The sequence below is a fragment of the Dipteris shenzhenensis genome, chromosome 7, assembly GCF_047967505.1.
Source record: "Dipteris shenzhenensis isolate YYH24624 ecotype China chromosome 7, Dip_SZ_1.0, whole genome shotgun sequence".
In the NCBI taxonomy this organism is placed as follows: Eukaryota; Viridiplantae; Streptophyta; class Polypodiopsida; order Gleicheniales; family Dipteridaceae; genus Dipteris; species Dipteris shenzhenensis.
The window spans coordinates 51,418,070-51,443,104 of record NC_141602.1 but is presented as its reverse complement, the minus strand read 5'-3'; the positions used below and the strand labels follow the sequence as shown (position 1 = coordinate 51,443,104).

General features: G+C 41.9%; 1 protein-coding gene across 1 annotated transcript; it reads left to right on the top strand.

Moving 5' to 3' along the window:
* The first annotated feature begins 10,567 nt into the window (after positions 1 to 10,567).
* On the top strand, positions 10,568 to 11,431 carry LOC147900473 (UPF0496 protein 4-like). Its single transcript, XM_087376661.1, has one exon. The coding sequence runs from the start codon at positions 10,568 to 10,570 to the stop codon at positions 11,429 to 11,431; it is 864 nt and encodes a 287-aa protein (XP_087232787.1).
* Positions 11,432 to 25,035: the final 13,604 nt, after the last annotated feature.

The window sequence follows — 25,035 nt, the reverse complement described above, 5'->3', positions numbered from 1 at the left end:
AGCATAAGCATAAGCTTATGCTTAAGCATAAGCATAAGCATAAGCTCATGCTTATGCTCATGCGGAAAAAGAGAAGGAGCTTATGCGGAAATATAGAATGAGAGAAGCATAAGCATGAGCATATGCTTCTCACATTCTCTATTTCCACATGAGCATGAGCTTATGCGAATGAGAGAAGGGGGAAATAGAGAAGGGGGAATGAGAGAAGGGGGAAAGAGAGAAGGGGGAAACTTATGCATAAGCTCATGCTCATGCAGAAAAAGAGAAGGAGCTTATGCAGAAATAGAGAATGAGTTTCTGCATAAGCTTCTCTCATTCTCTATTTCCGCATAAGCTCATGCATGAGCTTATGCGGAAACTTAAGCATAAGCTCATGCTCATGCGGAAAAATAGAAGCAGCTTATGTGGAAATAGATAATGAGAGAAGCATAAGCTTATCTCATTCTCTATTTCCGCATAAGCTCATGCATAAGCATAAGCTTATGCGGAAACTTAAGCATAAGCTCATGCTTATGCTCATGCAGAAAAAGAGAAGGAGCTTATGCGGAAATAGAGAATGAGAGAAGCATAAGCTTCTCTCATTATCTATTTTCGCATAAGCTCACGCATAAGCATGAGCTTATGCGAAAACTTAAGCATAAGCTCATGCTCATGCATGAGCATAAGCATGAGCTTATGCTTATGCTTATGCTTAAGCATAAGCATAAGCATAAGCTCATGCTTATGCTCATGCGGAAAAAGAGAAGGAGCTTATGCGGAAATAGAGAATGAGAGAAGCATAAGCTTCTCTCATTCTCTATTTCCGCATAAGCTTATGCGAAAACTTAAGCATAAGCTCATGCTCATGCATGAGCATAAGCATGAGCTTATGCTTATGCTTATGCTTAATCATAAGCATAAGCATAAGCTCATGCTTATGCTCATGCGGAAAAAGAGAAGGAGCTTATGCGGAAACTTAAGCATAAGCTCATGCTCATGCATGAGCATAAGCATGAGCTTTTGCTTATGCTTATGCATAAGCATAAGCATAAGCATAAGCTCATGCTTATGCTCATGCGGAAAAAGAGAAGGAGCTTATACAGAAAAAGAGAAGGAGCTTATGCGGAAATAGAGAATGAGTTTCCGCATAAGCACTTATGCATAAGCATAAGCATAAGCATAAGCCCATGCTTATGCTCATGCAGAAAAAGAGAAGGAGCTTATGCGTAAATAGAGAATGAGTTTCCGCATAAGCTTCTCTCATTCTCTATTTCCGCATAAGCTCATGCATAAGCATGAACTTATGCGGAAACTTAAGCATAAGCTCATGCTCATGCATAAGCACAAGCATAAGCTCATGCTCATGCATGAGCATAAGCATAAGCGTAAGCTCATGCTTATGCTCATGCGGAAAAAGAGAAGGAGCTTATGCAGAAATAGAGAATGAGAGAAGCATAAGCTTCTCTCATTCTCTATTTCCACATAAGCTCATGCATAAGCATAAGCTTATGCGGAAACTTAAGCATAAACTCACTTAGCATTAATCGTCGGTATGAAAAGCGGGTTTCGTATAAGCATGAGCTTATGCAGAAACTTAAGCATAAGCTCATGCTCATGTATGAGCATAAGCATAAGCTCATGCTTATGCTCATGCGGAAAAGGAGAAGGAGCTTATGTGGAAACTTAAGCATAAGCTCATGCTCATGCATGAGCATAAGCATAAGCTCCTTCTCATGCGGAAACTTAAGCATAAGCTCATGCTCATGCATTAGCATAAGCATAAGCTCATGCTTATGCTCATGCATGAGCATGAGCTTATGCGAATGAGAGAAGGGGGAAAGAGAGAAGGGGGAATGAGAGAAGCATAAGCATAAGAGAATAAGAGGGAAAGGAAATAGAGAATAAGAGGGAAAGGAAAGAGAGAAGGGAAAAGAGATGAGGGGGAAAGAGAGAAGGGGGAAAGAGAGAATAAGAGAAGAGGGAAAAAAGAGAAGGGGGAAAAAGGAGAATAAGAGAAGGGGGAAGAAGGAAAGAGTGGGAGGGGAAGAGAGGGTTCCTACGCCCATCACTGCAGCTGGCGCCTTAAGCGCTAGCTGCAAGCCAATGCAAATAACAAAAATAATAAATGGAAAAAAGAGGAAGCACTTACCTGAAAAAGTATGTCCCGCTCGGTGTAGTGGACTGGCCCTACAAAAGAGAGAAAACAACCCATTTTCTCAAATAAGATGTTAGTGGAAGGAGGAGATTACAAAAGCAACTTCTTGAAGGGAGGAGATTGAGGAGACAAGGAAAGGAGGAGATTGAGGAGACAAGGAGAAAGAGAAGGAAGAGAAATACAGAAAAAAGAGGTGAGTTTTCTTTCTTTCTTGAAATCTCGTTTTTTGTTTCAATCCTTTCAAAACAAGCATGAAAACTAGCAATACAAGAAGAAACACTCACAAAACTAAAGCTAACAAACAAACAACCTACATTGTTGAAACAAACTCACCTCTTGAAGAACTTTCTTTCAAGAAATCAAAGAGGGAAACGGATAGAGAGGGAGTATAAGAGGTAGGAGAAGGGTGAGGAGTGGAAAATAGAGTGGGAGGTTGCTTGGAATAGGTGGGAGGTCGTCGAAAATAGGTGGGAGGAGATTTTGGGTTGCTTACTTGAGAGATTAGGGAATAGTTTGAAGAAAACACTGTGCGTTTAGCGTTTCGGGTTTTAACCCACAGCGTCGCTATTTAGCGAACGTTTTTAATTATAGCGACGGAATAGAGTGTCGCTATATAGCGACGCTTACTGTCACTTTTTTAATGTGGCCTCAAGAGAAGCTCAAACATGCTATTTTATAATTGTCAATATCTCCTCTTGATGCTTATGTTGTGATTTTATAAGTGTAGACGGAAGGGACGAGTGGAAGCTCGTCCGATGATGCGCCAACGCGCGGGAGCACGAAGTGGCTTACGGAGAGGTTATACTATCATTGCACTCATTGCAAGTGAGAAGTACGACATCAACGTCGTATTATCATGTGCCACTTGCGGATGTATTAGATTACAAGCGCATCCATGCATGTGTCAATGATTGCATTTTGTTTTGTGGACTACATAAGGATGCAAGAGAGTGTCCTACTTGTAGAGAGGCAAGATATAGAGCAGATCTCAAAACTTTGGACGTGCCTCGTAAGGTTCTGTGACATTTTCCCATAATCCCTCGCATCCAACATATGTTCAAGTGCAAATCTATTGCAGAGCTCATGTCATGGCATTCCTCCCATCGATCAACCGATGGCAAGTGGAGAACTCCCACAGACTCTCCTGCATGGAAGCATATTGAAGACACATGGCCAAGCTTCAAGGAAGAACCTAGGATCTTGAGACTTAGATTGGGTATGGACGGTGTGAATCCATTTGGTCTCAAAAGCACCTCTTATAGTGTATGGCCAGTGATATTTATGAATTATAATCTTCCACCCTCTATGGCTATTAAGAAAGGACATGTTATGCTATCCCTTCTGATTCCAGGGAAACATAAAGTCAAAAATCCTGATGTTTATTTGGAGCCTTTGATTGACGAGCTAGAGATGCTTTGGAGAGGTATCAAGGTGCATGATGTGAGCAAGCCTCCCTCGTCAAAGACTTCAACCACAAAGCAGTCTTGATGTGGACGATGCATGACTTCCCAAGCTATGGCGAGCATTTAGGTAAGCATTGCACTTCTAATTATGAATAGGCAAAGGATGTGGCACCCTAAAACCACCTTCAACTCTTAATTGCATCTATTGTTTAGGTCTCACTACATCGGGTTACCATGCATGTCCTGTTTGTGGTCCTTCGCTAGTTGCCTCACGGGCAGATGCATTGAATAAGGTCATCTATGAGAATCACCATCGATTTCTCCCACCTGATCATCCTAGATATGTTTCCCCTTGGAATGAAGTCCTCCCACAATCACTCACCGCGGGAGATTGGATGAGAATTTGGGATGGTTCCATGACTCCTCTACAACTTGGCATGAGCTGGTAAGGGTTTGTAACTATTGTGTGCTATATTGGCTGGAAATAAAGATTGCCCATTAACACCAACTTTTGTTTAGATACTCCATCTTTTATCATTTACCATATTGGTCCTACCTCAAGATCAATCACCTGCTTGATCCCATGCATATCTTCAAGAATGTGGCATCTACCATTTGGGAGCATTTGAATGGGACACGAGATTCCGCAGGCATAAGGGAGGATCTATGTAACATAGGGAGGATGCATGAAGCTTGGCCACAAGAGAGACCAAATGGGCATGTTTTTTTACCTCATGCACCGTGGATGTTATCAAAGCTAGAGATGGCAATGGTCAAGCGCGCTATTACTACAATTCGTACTCCCACTAGATGCATGAGGTGTTTGAAGGGAGCCTTTACAAAGAGCAAGAAAAGAGGTGTAGAGCAATTATATGGCTTGAAATCTCATGATTGGCACAAGATGCTCCAAGTAAGTATTTTATGTGCATAATATCTTCTTCCTTTTAAATTTGTGAGTGAATAATTATAAGCAACTAATCAACCACCTCCTCATGGGTTCAGTTCATACTACCTACTAGCATTTCACGTAGTGCATTGAAGGACGTGAAAGATTGTATTTACAAGATAGGCGAACTTGTGAGGTACTTTACATGATACAAAATATGATGTGTATCAATGCTCCATGCAAGTTTGAATGCATATTGCTAATATGCTGTACTTTTTCATTTCTAGGTATGTGAGCTCAAAGGAAATAGATCCCACCACGCTTGAGAATGCTCGAGTTATGTTAGTGGAGGTGGTTTGTTTAGTGGAGGAGACATTTCCACGTTCTATTCTCACAAGCCAACTACATCTTATAGTGCATTTGGTGGATGAGATTAATTGCTATATGTGGTACTATACATGCACGATGGTTGTTCTTCCTCGAGCACTTCAGGAAGACCTTGAAGGGCTTCATGAGACAAAATGCAAGACCCGAAGGTAGCATGGCCGAGGGTTGGTTGGTACAAGAGTCACTTGTATATATTTCTAAGTTTCTTGTTATGTGGATAGCTCTCTCCCACGACTATGGAGAGATGATGAAGAGCTAAGGATGACCTCTATTGTGCCTCAAGGGAAAGGATGCAACAAAGTAATAGACACGAAGTTGCATAATAGTATCAACCTCTATTGCATGCTTAATAGTGATGTGATGAAAAGATGGGTGACAAGATATGAGGATACAAGGGCAAGAAGACAAGAAGAAAGGGCCCTCTTTCGTACACACCACGGATCTCGTGTGCCATACCCTCAGTATCTAAGAGCACTTCCAAAGGATATTCATGTGGATTGGCTACTTGATGAAATGGAGAAAGCAAAGAAAGACGAGGGGATGCATATCACAATGGAAGAATGGGAGTATGCTAGGGGATGCATGAGCAAGGTCGGTATATAGAATGTTATGCATAAGTTAGGAGCTTTCAATAATTTAGATTGCTTATTTAATTGATTTTTTCTTGGTGTAGTGCACTATGTTCAATGCTATATGGTGTGAGGGCAAGCATTTTCGAACACAACGTATTGATGATAAGAGAAACACACAAGATTGCGGCATCATTGCTAGCTTTGAGGGAGCCAATGGAGCCATGGATGATTATTGTGGCATAATCCAAGATATTATTAAGCTTGACTTTCGACGCTTCTTTGTGTATGTTTTGGATGTAAAGTGGTTTAAGGACGTGGTGGAAAGAGGCCCTAATGCAACAATCAAACGCCATGCAAGTGGCTTTGTAACTATTGACTCCACAAACTTTTGGCAAAGTAGGAAGGACACACTAGTACTACCGCAACAATGTGAACAGGTATTGTGCACACATATAAAAATACTCACTTTTAAATATTTGATGCAAGAAAAATAACATGATTGTATTTGTGTTTGAATTAGGTGATCTATCAACCAATGGTGGATAATAATAGATGGTGGCATGTCATACCTATTATGCCACGTTCCAAAGTGATGTATAGTACATTTACTAATATGGAGAGTATGGAGGATGATCATGTTCATGGACGTGATGATGACCGTGATGCGAGAGAGGAGGATGAACATGAGATAGGAGATACAGATATTGAGGCCATTACCCATGAGGACGATCCTACCATTAGTGATGCTGATTTCGATGAGCACATGAGTAGCACAAGTAGTAGTGGGTTGAATGTATTTGTAGATCTATACACTTGTTTGGATTTTAAGGTAGATAGTTTGGCAAGGGTTGATCTCATTGAGGATGAGATTGAACCGTGGCCCATCATTGATATTGGTAAAACTATTTTACATATTGTCTCATTCTCCTCACCTCACTTAATTCTTGTATATGTGCGCTTGCAAAAAAGCATTGATGTTTTTGTTAAAATTATGTGCTTTGGTAATCATGGGCAATGTTTGGAAAGTAATGATATACACCAAAATCTCACTTTCTGTATTCTCTAGTTTGCGTCTAAATATGCATCTAAATACACATCTAATTCCGAGTGTAAACGCGTAAATAAATGTGCCAATACACGGGCAAATAGACACGCTGATAAACGCAATGTTAAATGGGCCAGTATTTTCTTAGTTTAGACGTGCAAATAGACATGTTAATACATGCGTAAATAGATGCACTGATAAACGCAATGTTAGACGGGCCAGTATTTTCTCTGTTTAGACGTGCAAATAGACGTGTTAATACACACGCAAATAGATGACCTGTTAGACGTGCTATTAGATGCAATTGTAATTCCTCTACTCAAGCAATGCCTATAGATGTGCCCACTATTTTGCACATCTACCAAGTGCGTCTATAGAACTGCTTTGTGTTGTTGTGAATTGTGTGTGCCCCCAACCTATTGCACATGCAACATGTTGAGTGTACCCCCAACCTATTGCAAAAATCATGAAAAAATTTTTATGTTTGCAATAGGTTATATGTACCCCCAACCTCTTCAACATGTAATAGGTTGGGGGTACACTCAACCTGTTGCAGTACATGCAACAAGTTGGGGGTACCTGCACCCTATTGCACAAATCAATATATTTTATAAATTATTAATTATAATTTAGGGTTCAACTAGGGTTTAGGATCTATGGTCTAGGGTTTAAGGTTTAGAGCCTAAGGCCTAGGGTCTAGGTTCTATGTTCTAGGAATATCTACATTTTTGGGTCTAGGATGTAAGGGCAAGCATTCAAGGTCATGAGTCTAAAGTTAAAGTTTAGGGTTTGGGATTTAGAGCTTATAGGTTAGTTTAAAGTGTTAAAATTTTAGAGTCTGGAATGTAGGGTCTAGGGTCTAGGATCTAGGGTTTAGGGTTTAGTGTTTAGGGTTTGAGATCTAGGGTTTAGGATTTTGAGTTTTGTTTTAGAGTTTTGGTTTAGGATTTAGGGTTTAGGTTCAGGGTGTAGGGTTTAGGGATTATTGGTTAGTATATAAAAATTAAGAGTTTAGAGTCAAAACTATAGGGTTTAGGGTTTAGGGTAGAGGGTCTAAGGTCTAGGGTTTAGGGTCTAGGGTCTAGGGTTTAGAGTCTAGGGTCTAGGGTTTTGGGCTTAGGGCTCAGGGCTTATAGGTAAGTGTATAAGGTTAAGAGTTCATATTCCAAGCTCTAGGGTCTAGTGTCTAGGGTTTAGAGTTTAGCCTCTAGGGTCTAGCAATTAGGGTTTAGGATTGAGGGTCAAGGGTTTGGGGCTTGGGGTTTAGGGTTCAGGTTCTAGTTTAAAAATATTTAAAATGCATTCCACACTATGAAATTGATATCCAATTGGTATGATGCTCTGGATAGGCCTTAAAATAAGTAAGTTTAATATCTATGCAAAGTCTCATACCTATAGCGGATAAGCACATAGATTGAAAGCACATGGCTGATGCATTTTTTTCAACACTCATGCATGATGCATGATAAGAAACAAGGAGATATGAATTCCAAACCATGAAAATGATATCTAACAGGTATGACACTTTATAGAGCCCTTAAAATGACTAAGTTTAAAGATTTCACAAAGTATCATACCCATCGGAGCTAAGCATATATGCTAAAAGCACAATGAAGCATATTTTTCAACACCCAAGTATGATACATGGTTAGAAGCAAGGATTTAATAATATCCATTCCAAACCATGATAATTATATTCGATGTTATGGTCCTTTGTAAAGCATTGAAATTTATTTATTTAAATCCCTAGATTGGCAAGCAGATCAAGGGACGAGGTTAGTGAAAAAGGCGCTTAAATCCGAGCCATTAATCTTGGAATATTGATCTCCACCATCCAAAATGTTGTTGCATCCTAGCCCTCAAAATAAGCTCTTCCAGCCTAGCCATTGATCTTAGATTTAGATGAAGGGTCGACATTGAAAGTGCCTTCTCTCACTTAATTAGGCTCCCCAAAGTCAAAATTTGCAGCTTGGAGCCCACCAAAGGCCATCCACCATCCACCAAAGACATCCTTCTTCAATCTATCCATCATCCACCTCCATCCAAAGGCCAAGGTTGCCCTATTTCAAAATAAAGGTACCCATGTCAGTTGATCTATTGTTATGGGGACCTTGGCCCATAGGTTACTCATCTAGGCTTATGAGTGGAAGAAAATTTTGTTATTTAGCATGGGCAATTGCTCAAATCACCTTTCTTTTGTCTATGTCTATATATTAAATCGTCTTGAAAATTAAAAATCAATCAATCTAGGCTCATGAGTGCAAGAAATTTTTGTTGTTTAGCATGGGCAATTGCTAAAATCACCTTTCTTTTGTCTATGTACTCCAATGTCCCATCAAACATTATGTATTGAAATGTGCATAAAATGCAACTGTTCCATCAACATATTAATAATCAATATTCTAACTTGAAGGATGTATGTCTCCTGGTTCCCTAGACAAGGAACACATTCAATCATAAGAGATAATCAGTTTTGAGCAAGGTGTAAAGTCTTCCATGTTTTTGTGTGATTGTCTAAAGCTTGATGCATGGCTGGAGTCTCATAAGTTGTCTCCTCTTTTGAAGGCAAATATAAGAGTGTTGGTGCACAATTATTATATGAAAACATGTGAGTGTCTTTTACAAGCTCTTCAACTATTTTTTTAAAGTAGAAGGGGAACCAAGATTAAATTAAATCGCCTTAATATTATGTAGCTTGATGCAACTTTACCATCAAAGAGGCATCAACGATGTCAAAAAAATATAGAGTTATAAAGGAGTCCTAATCTATGGATTAACAAAGTAGGTAGCTCACGAGGATACGTGATGTGTGCATTTACACTAGTAATAATAAAGGAATGGATCATTGCGGTCTCCCAAAATTTTGAAAGATAATCTATTAACAAGTTTCAAGTCTATTCCATTATTTGTACAATTCCCATTTAAGTTTCAAGTGTAAACTTGTGCAATGCCTTCATCCACGTGCAAAGTCCACATCCTTTTAAGGTTCGAAAGAGTCCATAAGATTATTTATGAGAAAAGAGAACAAGAATGCATATGTAGGTATCATGCTTTAGCCTTTATTTAGTGGAATTAGGGCTCACAATTGTGACATTGGTTCGACAAAGTGGTAGCACACTTGCATGTGGCTTGGTTTTCTTGTAGGTGTAAAAGAAAAGAAAATGCATATTTGGGTGACCATGCCATGGTGGACATGGGGCACGCCAAGGTCACATCGGTTTTACAGAGGGGAAGTAGTGCTACGTGGGGCTTGGCTTTTGGGTTGTAAGACAATAGACAAGTATGAGAAGGAAAGTCATTAGTGCCTTGCAAGCTCAAAAGTATCCAACTATACCATGGAGGATGGAAATTATAAGTAGCTTCACATATAGGAGTTCGTTGTCCCACGAGTCCCATGATAAAAATCATTGGGACTAGCTTTTTCTTAAAAATTAAATATTTTAAATTAAAGTGAAAGGTAAAAATCTTTGGGACTAGCTTTCAAAGTGTACATGTAATCGTAAGGAATTATATGGTGAATGCATTCTTTGTCTTGAGCCAAGCATCACAAAATTAAGGGACGTGTCACCTCGGTTATGCGTAGCTTTCAATCCATCCTTGCCTCCTTGCACCCTAGAAGAGGCACATGCATTAGATATATGGACGACGTTTTCTATTTTGGCTATCCTATTTGAGGTATTAGACCCGAGAATATATATATGTTTGTGTGTGTAATAAATCAACTCATCTTATCTTTTCTCGCATGCATGGTGCACACAATGCATATCTTAGGGTAACTTTAAGGCAAGTATTCCATATCGCTTGGCGTTTCAAATTGTAGCCCATATCCTAGGAGATGGAGCAGCACGAGTGTTGCTTTCTACGCATATCTTATGAGTTCTATCATGTGGAGTGGTTAGGGCGAGGAGGAGCAGACCTGCCTCGGGCTCGGCTTTTCGCGTTGCAAATGCAGCATCGTGTGTGTGGTGGGAAAAAAATATTAGTGGTGAGACTCGTTGTGGTGACCATGTGCACGAGAGACGAAGGTTGATTAAAATCCCCTTGCCCACTTCCATCATCTTCATCACCCTCTTGCATCTCCCCTTCCTTCCTTCCCTGCAATTTCGTCCTCCTTCGCAGCTCGCATCTGCAAGCATAATTATGGCTTCCTCACTTGTTTCGTCCCTGTTGGCCCGTCCCGCAAGACCCAGGTCTGCACAAGAACTCCATCCAGCCCTGCTCACCTTTGAAGGTGACCTAGCCGAACGCCTTCAGCAACTCAAGCAGACCGGCGGCTCGGCCTACCTGCACCTCAACTGGCTGCTCGACGCCATGGCCGTGGTGCACTCCTCTGCCCGAGCGCTTCTCCCCATCCTCGAGCTGCCCATTGAGGTTCAACTCTTGGAACGCTACTTGGACGAGTGTGTCAAATTACTGGACGTTTGCAATGTTGTGAAACAGGCCACCGACGACATCGGCGGCTACTTGCGCTTGGTTCAACATGCGCTTCGTTGCTTGGGGCCCAAGGAGAGTGTCGTCACCCATTCCAAGCTGATTCGGGCTACAAAGACCCTGTCCGAGTGCGCCCACTCCATGGCCGCCCACAAAGATGGAGAGAGATCTGCTATGCTGGAAGCTTGCGGCTACTTGCTACGCCGAATGGGAAATGAAAAGCGCTTCAAGAGCAGCACTGCATCGGGAGCACTGGATGGTTCCATTCTCACCACCGTCTTCGCCTGCGCGGCCCTTGTTGCTGCTTTGTCCCCGAGGAAACCCAGGAAGTCTACGTTTTCTACGATGATCGGATGCGTTTCTGGAAGCCCGCAGCAGCCTACGCATGCGCATGCCTGGTTGTCTTCTCTGCTCGCCTTGCAGCAAGACGTAGCGCGAGAGGAGAGGCGGAGCTCCAAAGATACCCAAAGATACCGCACCTCTCTTGCACGAGCTTCGAAGCCTGGACGTCGCCGTGACTCACCTTCGACGACTCCTCCACGACGCTCTCGCGACCCACAATCTTGTTCCTGATGCTCGCACTACGACAGAACAGCTAACGCGAAGTGCCGAAGCCCTACAGAAAACCTGCAGCGACATAGAAACATCTGTGTTCCCGCTGCAGCAGCAGATAGAAGGCGTCTCCCGAACGCTCGTAGCCATCCGAGTCGCTATTTTGGATTCCATCACTCGCTCCAGAGCCCCATTTTGTTAGATAATACTAGTCCGAAGACCAATTTTGCTCGGAGCGAGGACCGTGTAACAATACTTGAGTGTCCATTCTGTACAAACCCTTCTGGAATAGCCACGGAAAGTCGTCATGTGTATCTCTTCCTGAGTATAAAAAATGAGCTCATAAACATAAATTGGCAGCTAGGAAAGAAAAGCTACGGTTAGGCTTGATAAAAACTACTTTGGGCTAGCAACAGATAATTGTCTTGACGCGATCGTACTAAATGCAGTGATGGCACACGTCAAGGGAGAAAAGCTATGAGAAATTGCTCTTAAGGATATACTGATGGATGAGTAGAGTCAACAGCGTAGATTGCCAATTCCAACATGCTCGCACTGGGTGAAAGTCGCTGAGCGTTTCCTCGTAGATCCATATTACCAGATTGATGGCAACAGCTACCACTTTTACCTGCTCGTAGTCCTGTTTCGCAATCACGTAGCTCGGAGTGTCACACCGATGGATGTATGTAGCGAGAATAGGGGCCCCCAGTTGTTCTCTGTGATTATGCCTGTCGCACATGTTCACGGAGAAAAGAAGCATTAATCCCCCTCAAAAGATTTCTCGGGTGATGGTAAGAAAGTTATAACCTTTCTTTTCCAAAGAGCTTGTAGTCGGTCTACTGCATAACTCTAGGAGGACAAGAAACGGTTGATTACCAAAGCCTCTTTCGCAACCAAGCAAGGCACGACCAGAAATCAACATTCCTAGGTCTCACCAGACTCCGCAACTCAAAGTAGAAATAACTTGCTTGAATCTTTTCTCCTCATACAACTCCCTCTATAGAGCCTCTAGTTGCTCCTGTAAGATGGTAACTTTGATGGACTCTTCCGTCCTTAAATGATATGAGAATGGATGCTTTAGTGTTACCATCAATTTTTCTTCAAGACCAGCTCGACCCACATATCCTTGCATGTAATTGTGTAATTGCTTATCTAGTTCTTCAAAACCCTTATCACTCATAAACACTCCCGCTATGGCATAAACACTCATAAACTTTTCTAAAGTTCTAAAGTGTCATCATCACTCATGGATTTAATTTGATTCTCTACATCCATCAAAGCATTCAGTCTCCCCTCTAATTGGTCACTCTGTGTTTTGAGTTGAGTATTTGCTTCCATCAATTGGCTTAACAGTTTTAATAGAGTACTCTTGACCTTGGTGAGGCATTGTTGCACATCTTGCACAATACTATGCTGAGGGTATGGCACACGAGATCCGTGGTGTGTATGAAAGACGGCCCTTTCTTCTTGTCTTCTTGCCTTTGCATCCTCGTATCTTGTCACCCATCTTTTCATCACATCACTATTAAGCACGCAAAAGAGGTTGATACTATTACGCAACTCTGTGTCTATTACTTTGTTGCATCCTTTTCCTTGAGGCACAATAGAGGTCATCCTTAGGTCTTCATCATCTCTCCATAGTCGTGGGAGAGAGCTATCCACATCAACAAGAAACTCAGAAATATATACAAGTGACTCTTGTACCAACCAACCCTCGGCCATGCTACCTTTGGGTCTTGCATTTTGTCTCACGAAGCCCTTCAACGTCTTCATGAAGCGCTCGAGGAAGAACAACCATCGTGCATGTATAGTACCGCATATAGCAATCTCATCCACCAAATGTACTATGAGATGTAGTTGGTTTGTGAGAATAGAACGTGGAAATGTCTCCTTCACTAAACAAACCGCCTCCACTGATATAACTCGAGCATTCTCAAGCGTGGTGGGATCTATTTCCTTTGAGCTCACATACCTCACAAGCTCGGCCATCTTGTAAATACAATCTTTCATGTCCTTTGATGCACTACGTGAAATGCTAGTAGGTAGTATGAACTGAACCCGCGAGGAGGTGGTTGATTAGTTGCTTATAACTATTCACTCACAAATTTGAAAGGAAAAAGATATTATGCATATAAAATACTTACTTGGAGGATCTTGTGCCAATTATGAGATTTCAAGCCATATAATTGCTCTACACCTCTTTTCTTGCTCTTTGTAAAGGCTCCCTTCAAACACCTCATGCATCTAGTGGGAGTACGAATTGTAGTAATAGCGCGCTTCACCGTCGCCATCTCTAGCTTTGATAACATCCACGGTGCACGAGGTAAAAAAACACGCCCATTTGGTCTCTCTTGAGGCCAAGCTTCACGCATCCTCCCTGTGGTACGTAGATCCTCCCTTATGCCTGCCGAATCTCGTGTCCCATTCAAATGTTCCCAAATGGTAGATGCCACATTCTTGAAGATATGCATGGGATCGAGCAGGTGATTGATCTTGAGGTGGGACTAATATGGTAAATGATAAAAGATGGAGTATCTAAACAAAATAAAGTGTTAGCGTGCAATCTTCACTTTCAACCAATATAGCCAATCTTTACTTCCAGCCAATAGTTACAAATCCTTACCGGCTCATGCCAAGTGGTGGAGGAGTCGTGGAACCGTCCCAAATTCTCATCCAATCTCCCGCGGTGAGTGATTGTGGGAGGACTTCATTCCAAGGGGCAACATATCGAGGATGATCAAGTGGGAGAAATCGATGGTGATTCTCATAGATGACCTTATTCAATGCGTCTGCCTGTGAGGCAACTAGCGAAGGACCACAAACAGGACATGCATGGTAACCCGATGTAGTGAGACCTGAAACAATAGATGCAATTAAGAGTGGAAGGTGGGTTTAGGGTGCCACGTCCTTTGCCTATTCATAATTAAAAAATGCAATGCTTACCTGAACACTCGCCATAGCCTGGGAAGTCATGCATAGTCCACATCAAGACTGCTTTGCAGTTGAAGTCTCGTGACGAGGGAGGCCTGCTCACATCATGCACCTCGATACCTCTCCAAAGTATCTCTAGCTCATCAATCAAAGGCTCCAAATAAACATCAGGGTTTTTGACTTTATGTTTCCCTGGAATTAGAAGGGACAGCATGACATGTCCTTTCTTAATAGCCATAGAGGGTGGAAGATTGAAATTCACCAATACCACTGGCCATACACTGTAAGACGTGCTTTTGAGACCAAATGGGTTCACACCGTCCATACCCAATCCAAGTCTCAAGCTCCTAGGTTCTTCCTTGAAGCTTGGCCATGTGTCTTCAATATGCTTCCACGCAGGAGAGTCCGCGGGAGTTCTCCACTTGCCATCGGTTGATCGATGGGAGGAATGCCATGACATGAGCTCTGCAATAGATTTGCACTTGAACATATGTTGGATGCGAGGGATTATGGGAAAATATCGCAATACCTTACGAGGCACGTCCAAGGTTTTGAGATCTGCTCTATATCTTGCCTCTCCACAAGTAGGACACTCTCTTGCATCCTTATGTAGTCCACAAAATAAAACGCAATCGTTGACACATGCATGGATGCGCTTGTAATCTAATCCTCCAAGAGAGGTCACATGTTGCCTTGCCATATCTCTTGAGGTCGGTAATTTATTCTCCCTTGGAAGCATTTTACACAATAGCCTGCACGTGAAGACCATAAATGAGGAAAAGCATTCGAGTAATTGACCCACTAGTATAATTCACCATGTTTGCAAAATCGACTTTAAAGCTTACTTGAGTAATGCATTCAAACTTGCATTGCTCCATCCATAGATGGTTTGCAAGTTTAGTAACTCAAGGGAGGCACGTAGAACAGAGAATGTGCACCCCTCAAACAGTGGAGTCGATGCTGTGGTAAAAAGATCATCCTGCTCCATGCTATTATCCCTCCCTTGATGGACATATAAATCCCGCACCATATCATCAAACACCTCCTCCTCCACGGCTTCATGAGGTAATGGTGGAGGGCTACTATCACCATCACTCCATGCATCCGTAACGGTCCCTCTTGAAGATCCCACCTCATATCGCCGACGCTTCGCCTCCTCATGACGGGCATAGGGTAACATGTGCGGGTGTGGCACTGCATCCTGTATCAAATTAAAACGGGATCATTATAACTCAAACATATGAACACCCATAGGTATCTCAATCAACCTTAACTCACAAACCCTTACCCTGTTTATGGTCACATCCCATTCTCCATACTTTGAGATATGATTGAGCGTAATCCTGCATGCACGATACATGTTTCCTTGACATCGATCACACAGACATTTGATTTTTTGCTCCAACCACATTTCACGATGGTGGATATGGAGGGATTCATCCTCACTGGAGCTGCTTGTTGAAGATGGAGACATCCTACAAACAAACAACCCACCAAATTTGCTCTTCTTCAAATGCTTAACTTAAAAACTCTGTGTTGCGTCTATCGCCGCGTCTATCATCGCGTCTACTGTCGCATCTAATTGCGCATCTAAACGCGCATCTACTCTGTGTATTTAAATGCGCTTGTAGACGTGCTAATAGACGCGACTATAGACGCATCTACTCTCTGTATTCAGATGCGACTATAGACGCGCTAATAGACGCAACTATAGACGCGACTTTAAACCTGCTTTTCAGCGCGCCGCTCGCTTTGCTTTTCTTTTGACTACTTAAACTTCGCGAGTGGCTTTCTTCCTTCTTTATTAGCAGTTCTATAGATTCAAAGCTTAAGAGAGAGCCTCCCATACACAGTTCCAAGCTTTCACTCAAGACAAAGGGACCGTACGTACACTTGCTTCCAAGCCTAAAGAAGAGGAGGAGTATGAACAAGGAGAAGAAACAAGTTTGGAAAAGAAAGATCCTTCCATACCTTTTTCCAAGTAAGTCCTTTTGAAGTTGTTCTTGCTTGCTCTTTCCAGTTTTGTACTTTCTCGCATCCACGAAACACAGCATCTAGGTATGAGCGACACGTTCTTTTGTCGGGCGAAACGTCCTTTTCGACTTTTTAGTATTCTCGCCTGTCGAAGTGCGTGTATAGAGGCGTCTAAGGGCACGTCTAAACGCGTGTCTACAGGTGTGTCTATTTGCACGTCTGGCTTGTTACAGACACGCACAGACGCGTATGTAGACGCTCACACAGACGCTCTGTTAAACGGAGTTTTAAACGAATTGTTAGACGTGCTTTTAGACGCACTGTTAGATGGATGTTTAGACGGACTGTTAGACGCGCTGTTAGACGCGCTTGTAAACGCACTGTTAGACGGATTGCTGGACGAACTGTTAGACGCAGTTTTACTTGAATTGTTAAACGCTCTGTTAGACGTGTCTATAGACGCGCAGATCAGACGGGTCGATAGACGCGCTCTGACAGAGCCTCTTTTTTTTTTCCCTTTCTTCTCAGCTCCCAAAGTAATAGATTTGTTTCCTTTTTTCCAGTTTAACATGTGGGGAGGAAGTGCTTCTAGCTCACCTGATCCGCGGGAATCGATATGGAAGGATTTATATAACATTTTAGGGCACCCTCCTAGTCCTGCGGAGTTATACGAGTACATGACGGGTACCCTTAACACTCCCCAGGAGTCGGCACTATAGACTCTGAGCCACCCCACACCGGCTGAGATCACCCTAGCGAAGTCCGCACAGCCGTCTTATGCCCCGTCTTATGCCCCTTCCCCCGTATCGTCTTATGCCCCTTCCCCCATGCCGTCTTATGTCCCTTCTGCCATCCCGTCTTATGCCCCTTCCCCCATGTTGTCAGGAGGTCCTTCTATCTCGGCGAGCCGTCGACGTACTCCCTAGCCATCGAGACTCGGTTCTCCAGCTATGAGTGGTCAGCGTAGTCCCGTGCAGTCCCCAGCTACGAGTGGCCAGCGTACGAGCTCGACACGACAGTGTAGCAGGTGTAGTAGTAGGGAGAGCGGTGGCGGATGCATGGCACAGTGCTTTGGGCCATGTGGCGGTGAGGAGGAGGATGATTTGGATGATTTAGACGTGCCTCTGGGTGATGGTACGATTTATTATGACATCACTCAGACAGGAGGCATCTTGATGGATGCGCGGGGGAAGGACATCATGGCCTTCATGCGCTCTGTAATTGCTAACAATTACAGAGATTGTTTTATCCACTATAAAGACCACCCAAAGAGGTTGGCTGATGAGACCCTCGCTACTGTTCGCTCTAGGTATCCTAACCCCCCCAATCGCCAGTTCACAGATAAATGGGGGAAGTCAAAGATTGTTACGATACTTAGCAATAAAAGACCTTCCCTTAAGAGGCAGGCACTAGCGGAGCTTGCCAGACTTGAGGCAGGTCAACCTCCAAGGGGCCCGCCCCACACCGCTCACAAGCGTGAGTGGAAGAAGGCAATGAAGTCAGCGAGGGAGGAGCCCAGTCTGCAGCACGTGGAGGCACGGAGGATCCAGATGGAGGAATATGGGAGCGCGCATTTTGGAGCAGGGGGTGTTGAATCATGGGAGGCCCAATTTGTAAGTATCGATCTCAAATTATATTGCTTATGTAGTTTATTAGGAGGTTGGTTGTTTTTTTGTACTAATCCCTCCACAAAGTGTATCGCGGTCATGCAGCTTGAGATCGTGGGCAGATACCCTACTCCAGTGGAGACAGCCTACCACCGCCACCATCACAAAGGAGATACATGGAGGCACTTCTATGATGACGGGTTGATTACTGAGGAGCAGTATACCCGAGCTACTGGACAGGCCCCCTAGGTATTTGAAAGTAATTAAATAATGCCAAAATTATAAGTAAAGATTTGATTTTTCATACATTGATATATGTTGTCCCTTGTTTACAGGCCCATGCACAAGACGACAAGGAAGACGAGGAAGGAGGTGCAGAAGGGCGCACAGAAGGGAGCATGGAAGGTAGCGCGGATTAGTCATAGAAGTAGTGCTACTATTCTTTTTTGTACTTAAAGCCACTGGCTTGGCTTCGTGCCTCTTGTATATAGACTCCTCTTATTTTTTGTACTTGAAGCCACATGACATGGCTTAGCTTCCTTATTTTTTGTACTTGAAGCCACATGACGTGGCTTAGCTTCGTGCTATATGTATATACAAGCACTTTTTGAGCTTTCAATTTTATTGCATTTTGGAGTTGTAATATTTTATTTGGAATTGTAATTAAAATGCAGTTGGTTGTAAGAATTGAATTACAGAATGTGGATATGGGATTCTTGTAACTATATAGCATACACAACATACACAGTATTCTGTAAAATTTTTTAAAAAAAAAGGTGCGTCTATCAGTGCGTTTAAAAACGCGTTTATATTCGCATCTGTCTGTTGGATTTGCGTCTATACACGCGTCTATAAAAGCATTTATAAGCGCGTCTATTTATGCATCTTTGTGCGCATCTATACCGCGTAAGTCTGATATATAGACGTGCAATTAGATGCGGGTCTCCAGACGCACAAATAGACACGTAAATAGATGCGCTCGTAAGTTTTTTATTTAGTTCATGAAACGCGTCTGTGCGCGCGTCTATGGGTGCTTTGTCTTGTTGTGTCTCAGTCCTAAATCCTAAACCCTAAACCCTAAACCCTAAAATCTAAATCCTAAACCCTCAAGCAGTTAGATCCTTTGCAAATACACCCTAAATCTTAAACCCTAAACCCTAAATACTAAACCCTAAGCCCTAAACCCTAAACCATATATTGCTAAACCCTAAACCCTACATTCCTAAACCCTAAACCCTCCACCGTAACCCTGAACCCTAAATCCTAAACCCTAAATCCTAAATCCTAAATGCTAAACCCTAAACCCTAAACCCTAAACTCTAACCCATAATACCCAAATCCTAAACCCTAAACCCTAAACCCTATACTCTGAACCCTAAATCCTAAACCCTAAACCATAATTCCTAAACCCTAAACCTAAAACCCCAAATCGTGAACTCTAAACCCTAATTCCTAAACCCTGGACCCTAAACCCTAAGCCCTAAAGCTTAAACCCTAAATCCTAAAAATTAAACCCTAAACCCTAGACCCTAAACCCTAAAACCTAAACCCTCATGTAGCTAATCCTTTGCAAGGGCAATAAAACATAGCATCCACATGTGAATATGGGCATTCTTGTTCCCCGGTGGCACATTCTATATTTGATGGACTTTAGACTTTGCAAACACATTAGAAACAATTAATTTAAGACTTGTGCAGAATGTAGGGCCAATCCGATGGTGGGACATTGTGTATTTTTCCTACACATACGTGTGGAGCGAGGCAAACTACCTCTTCTAGAGCACAAACAATACTAGATGAAATTGAACATTTATAAGGACATTAAAACCACTTGTTTTAAGACCCGTGCCAAATTTGGTACCGATTCGACGGTGTGGTATACGGATGTCGGTGTCTATTGTGCATTTTTCCTTCATATACATAGCATCCACATGCGAATATGAGCATTCTTATTCCCCGGTGTCACATCTAGCATTCGATGCACTTACACTTTGCAAGGACATTAAAACTACTAGTTTTAAGATGCTTGCAAAGTTTGGTGCTGATCCGACAGTCGGATATACGGATGTCGGTGTTCATTATGCATTTTTTCTTCATATCATGTAGCATCCACATGTGAATATGGGCATTCCTATTCCCCAGTGGCATATCTAGCATCCGATGAGCTTGAGAGTTTGCAAGGACATAAAAAACATTTAGGCTCAAAATTGTGCAAATTTCAGTTCCGATCCGATGGTAGGACATATAGATGTCCTTGATTGTTGTTTATTTTTCCTTGATATAGGTATGATCTACATGTGGATGTGGACAAACTGCCTTCCTAGTAGCACATATAGTACCACCTGCACCTAATCCTTTGCAAGGACATTAAAACCACTTGTTTTAAGACCCTTGTAAAGATTGGTGCTTATCCAACGATGCGATATTCGGATGTAGATTTCCATTGCACATTCTTCCTTCACATACAAAGCATCCACATTCAAATATGGGCATTCTTGCTTGCCGGTGTCACATCTGGCATCCAATGCACCTTACAATTTGAAAGGACATTAAAACAACTTGTTTTAAGACCCTTGCTAACTTTGGTGCTGATCCGATGGTGGGATATATGGTTATCGGTGTCCGTTGCACATTTTCCCTTCATATTATGTAGCATCCACATGTGAATATTTGCCTTCTTGTTCCCCAGAGGCACATATGGCATTCGATCCACTTGATACTTTGCAAGGAGGTAAAACCAATTTTTTCAAGACCCTTGCAAAGTTTAGTGCTGATCCGACGGTGGGATATATGGATTTGAATGTCCGTTGTGCATTTTCGTTCACATACATAGCATCCACATGCAAATATGGGCATTCATGATTCCCGGTGTCACAACCAGCATCCGATGCACCTTACACTATGCAAGGACATTAAAAAGACCTGTTTTTAGTCCCTTGAAAAGTTTGGTGCTGATCCAATGGTGGGATATACGAATGTCAGTGTCCATTGCACATTTTTCCTTCATATCGCTTAGCATCCACGTGCGAATATGTGCATTCTTGCTCCCAAGTGGCACATATAGCATTCGATCCATGTTATAATTTGGAAGGAAATTAAGACCAATCTTTTTTGGACCCTTGCAAAGTTTTGAGCTGATCTGACGGTGGAATATACAGATATAGATGTCCATTGTGTTCACATACATAGCATTCACATGCAAATATGGGCATTCTAATTCCATGGTGTCACATCCAGCATCCAATGCACCTTAGACTTTTCAAGGACATTAAAACAACTTTTTTTAATACCTGTTCAAAGTCTAGTGCTGATCTAACAGTGTGGTCTATGGATCTCGGTGTCTGTTGCACTTGTTTCCTTCATATACATAGCATCCACATGTGAATATGCACATTCTTGTTCCCCGGTGGCACATCCAGCATCCGATGCACCTTACACTTTCCAAGGACATTAAAACAATGTATTTAAAAACCCTTGAAAAGTTTTGTGCTGATCTGATGGTGGGATTTATGGATATCATTGTCTGTTGTGCATTTTTCCTTCATATCGCGTAGCATCCACATGCATATATCTACCTTCTTGTTCCCCAGATGCACATATGGAATGTGATCCACATGATACTTTGCAAGGACATTAAAAAAAAATTTTAAAAGACCCTTGAGGTGCTGATTCAATGGTGGGATATATAGATGTGAATGTCCGTTGTGCATTATTACTTCACATACATAGCATCCACATGCAAATAGGGGAATTCTTGTTCCCCAGTGTCACATTTGGCATCCAATGCACCTGACACTTTTCAAGGACATTAGAAAATCTTGTTTTAAGACCCATGCAAATTTTGGTGCTGATCTAACGGCATGGTATATGGATCTCGGTGTCCCTTGCATGTGTTTCCTTCATATACATAGCATCCACATGTGAATATGCACATTGTTGTTCCCTGGTGGCACCTTTGGCATTCGATGCACCTTACACTTTGCAAGGATATTGATACCACTTGTTTTAAGACCCTTGAAAATTTTGGTGCTTATTCGACAGTGGGATATTTGGATGTGTATTTCCATTGTGCATTCTTCCTTCACATACATAGCATCCACATGCAAATATGGGCATTCTTGCTCCTCGGTGTCACATCCAGCATACGATGCACCTTAAACATTGCAAGGATATTAAAACAACTTATTTTAAGGCCCTTTAAAATTTTGGTGCTGATCGGAAGGTGTGGTATATGGATCTCGGTGTTTGTTGCACTTGTTTGCCTCACATACGTAGCATCCACATGCGAATATGAGCATTCTTATTCCCCAGTGGCACATCCGGCATCCAATGCACCTAATACTTTCTAAAGACATTAATAATACTTGTTTTAAGACCCTTGCTAATTTTTGTACTTATCCGACGGTGGGATATTCAGATGCGCATGTCCATTGTGCATTCTTCCTTCACATACATAGCATCCACATGCGAATATGGGCATTCTTACTGCCCAATGTCACATCCATTATCCGATGCACCTTACACTTTGTAGAGACATTAATACAACTTGTTTTAAGACCCTTGCGAAGATTTGTGCTGATCTAACGGTGTGGTATTAGGATCTTGGTGTCTGTTGTGCTTGTTTCCTTCACATACATAGCATCCACATGCAAATATGAGCATTCTTATTCCTCGGTGGCAGATCCGGCATCCGATGCACCTAATCCTTTGAAAGGAAATTAATACCATTTTTTCAAGACCCTTGAAAATTTTTGTGCTTATCCAATGATGGGATAATGGGGATGTCCATTGTGCATTCTTCCTTCACATACATAGCATCCACATGCAAATATGGGCATTCTTGCTCCCCGGTGTCACATACGACATCCGATGCACCTTAGAATTTGCAAAGACATTCACACAACTTGTTTTAAGACCCTTTCTAATTTTGGTGCTGATGTGATGGCTTGGTATTAGGAACTCGGTGTCCATTGTGCTTATTTTTAGTACATACATAGCATCCACATGTGAATATGAGCATTCTTGTTCTGGGGTGACACATCCGGCATCTGATGCACCAAATCCTTTGCAAGGAAATTAATACCACTTTTTTTAAGACCCTTGCAAGTTTTTATGCTTATCCGATGGTGGGATATTTGGATGTGGATTTCTGTTGTACATTCTTCCTTCACATACATAGCATCCACATGCAAATATAGACATTCTTGCTCCCTAGTGTCACATTCAGCATCCGATGCACCTTAAAATTTGCAAGGACATTAAAACACCTTGTTTTAAGACCCTTGCAAAGTTTGGTGCTGATCTGATGGTGTGGTATTCGGATCTCAGCGTCCATTGCACTTTGTTTCCTTCATGTACATAGCATCCACATGCGAATATGAGCATTCTTGTTCCCCGGGGGTAGATCCCAACATCCGATGCACCTATTCCTTTGCAAGGACATTAATTCCTTTGCAAATTTTGGTGCTTATTCGATGGTGGTATATTTGGATGCGAATGTCCATTGTATATTCTTCCTTCACATACATAGCATCCACATGCAAATACATGCATTCTTACTCCCCAGTGTCACATCCAGCATCTGATGCACCTTAAACATTGAAAGGAAATTAAAACAACTTATTTGAAGAGCCTTTCAAAGTTTGGTGCTAATCTGATGGTGTGGTAAATGGATCTTGGTGTCCATTGCGCTTGTTTCCTTCACATACATAGCATCCACATCTGAATATGACCATTCTTGTTTCCCGGTGGCACATTCGGCGTCCGATGCACCTAATCCTTTGCAAGGACATTAAAACCACTTTCTTTAAGACCCTTGGATCTTTTAGTACTTATCTGATGGTGGGATATTCGGATGCAGATTTCCATTGTACATTCTTCCTTCACATGCATAGCATCCACATGCAAATATGGGCATTCTTTCTCCCCAGTGTCACACCCGGCATCGGATGCACCTTACACTTTGCAAAGATACTCAAAAAATTGTTTTAAGACCATTGCAAAGTTTGGTGCTGATTTGATGGTCTGGTATTAGGATCTTTGTGTCCTGTGCTTATTTCCTTCATATACATTGAATCCACATGCAAATATGAGCATTCTTGTTCCCCGATGGCACATCTGGCATCCAATGCACCTTACAATTTGCAAGGAAATTAATAAAATTTCTTTTAAGACCCTTGAAAATTTTGGTGCTGATCCGACGGTGGGATATACGGATTTAGATGTCCATTATCATACTTATGATCGGCATGTGGTCAGGAAACTAGCTTCTTGGCAGCACATACAGTACCAGATGCACCTAATCAGTTGCAAGGATATTAAAACCAATTTTTTTAAGATCCTTGAAAAGTTTGGTGTTTATCCAACGATGGGACATTACAACCACTTGGTTAGACCCGTGCAAAGTTTGGTGATAATCAGACGGGGGGATATACGGTTGTCGGTGTTTGTTGCGCATTTTTTCTTCACATACGTATCATCAACATGAAAATATGAACATTCTTGTTTCCAAGTAGCACATCCATCATATGATGCAATTGAGACTTTGCAAGGATATCTCGTCTGTCCATTTCATTAATTCAAGGTAATGGATTCCTATGGCATTTGATCTCTTTTAACTGCAGTGTTGGACTTGGTTGCTTGTAGTAGATGGCAATTTGATCCTTGATTCCATATGTAAATTGAGCATGTGGTCCTTGCCTACCACATGTCTCTATCCTTCTATCTTCAATTGCTTCCTTGTTCGTTTGCCTCTTTCACTTGATTTAGTGATTTTTATGCTATTTTACTCAATGTAATAGACAATAAATTTAATAGACCTAATTAATGTTGTTGAATATGGATGTGCAAATTTTTACTTAAGAATTAAAAATCAAAGCTTTATGGCACGTATGTGGAAGTTGTCTTAAAGAAATTGAAGTGTTTGCTAACTTGGATATACATATAATCAACTACAACAAAAATGTCTAAAATGACTTGAATCAATCTACTTTGCAAGCATGGCCTCCAAGTAAAACCCAATTTCGATAATGAGAACTTGCATAGCACATACATATTAAAATGTTTGTTAGAAATTTTCCTAGGCTTGGTGTAGCACCCACTCCATGGACACTC

What these genes read in the sequence shown, in the direction of transcription:
- LOC147900473 (XM_087376661.1), top strand. Translation starts at nt 10,568, where the DNA reads ATGGCTTCCTCACTTGTTTCGTCCCTGTTGGCCCGTCCCGCAAGACCC.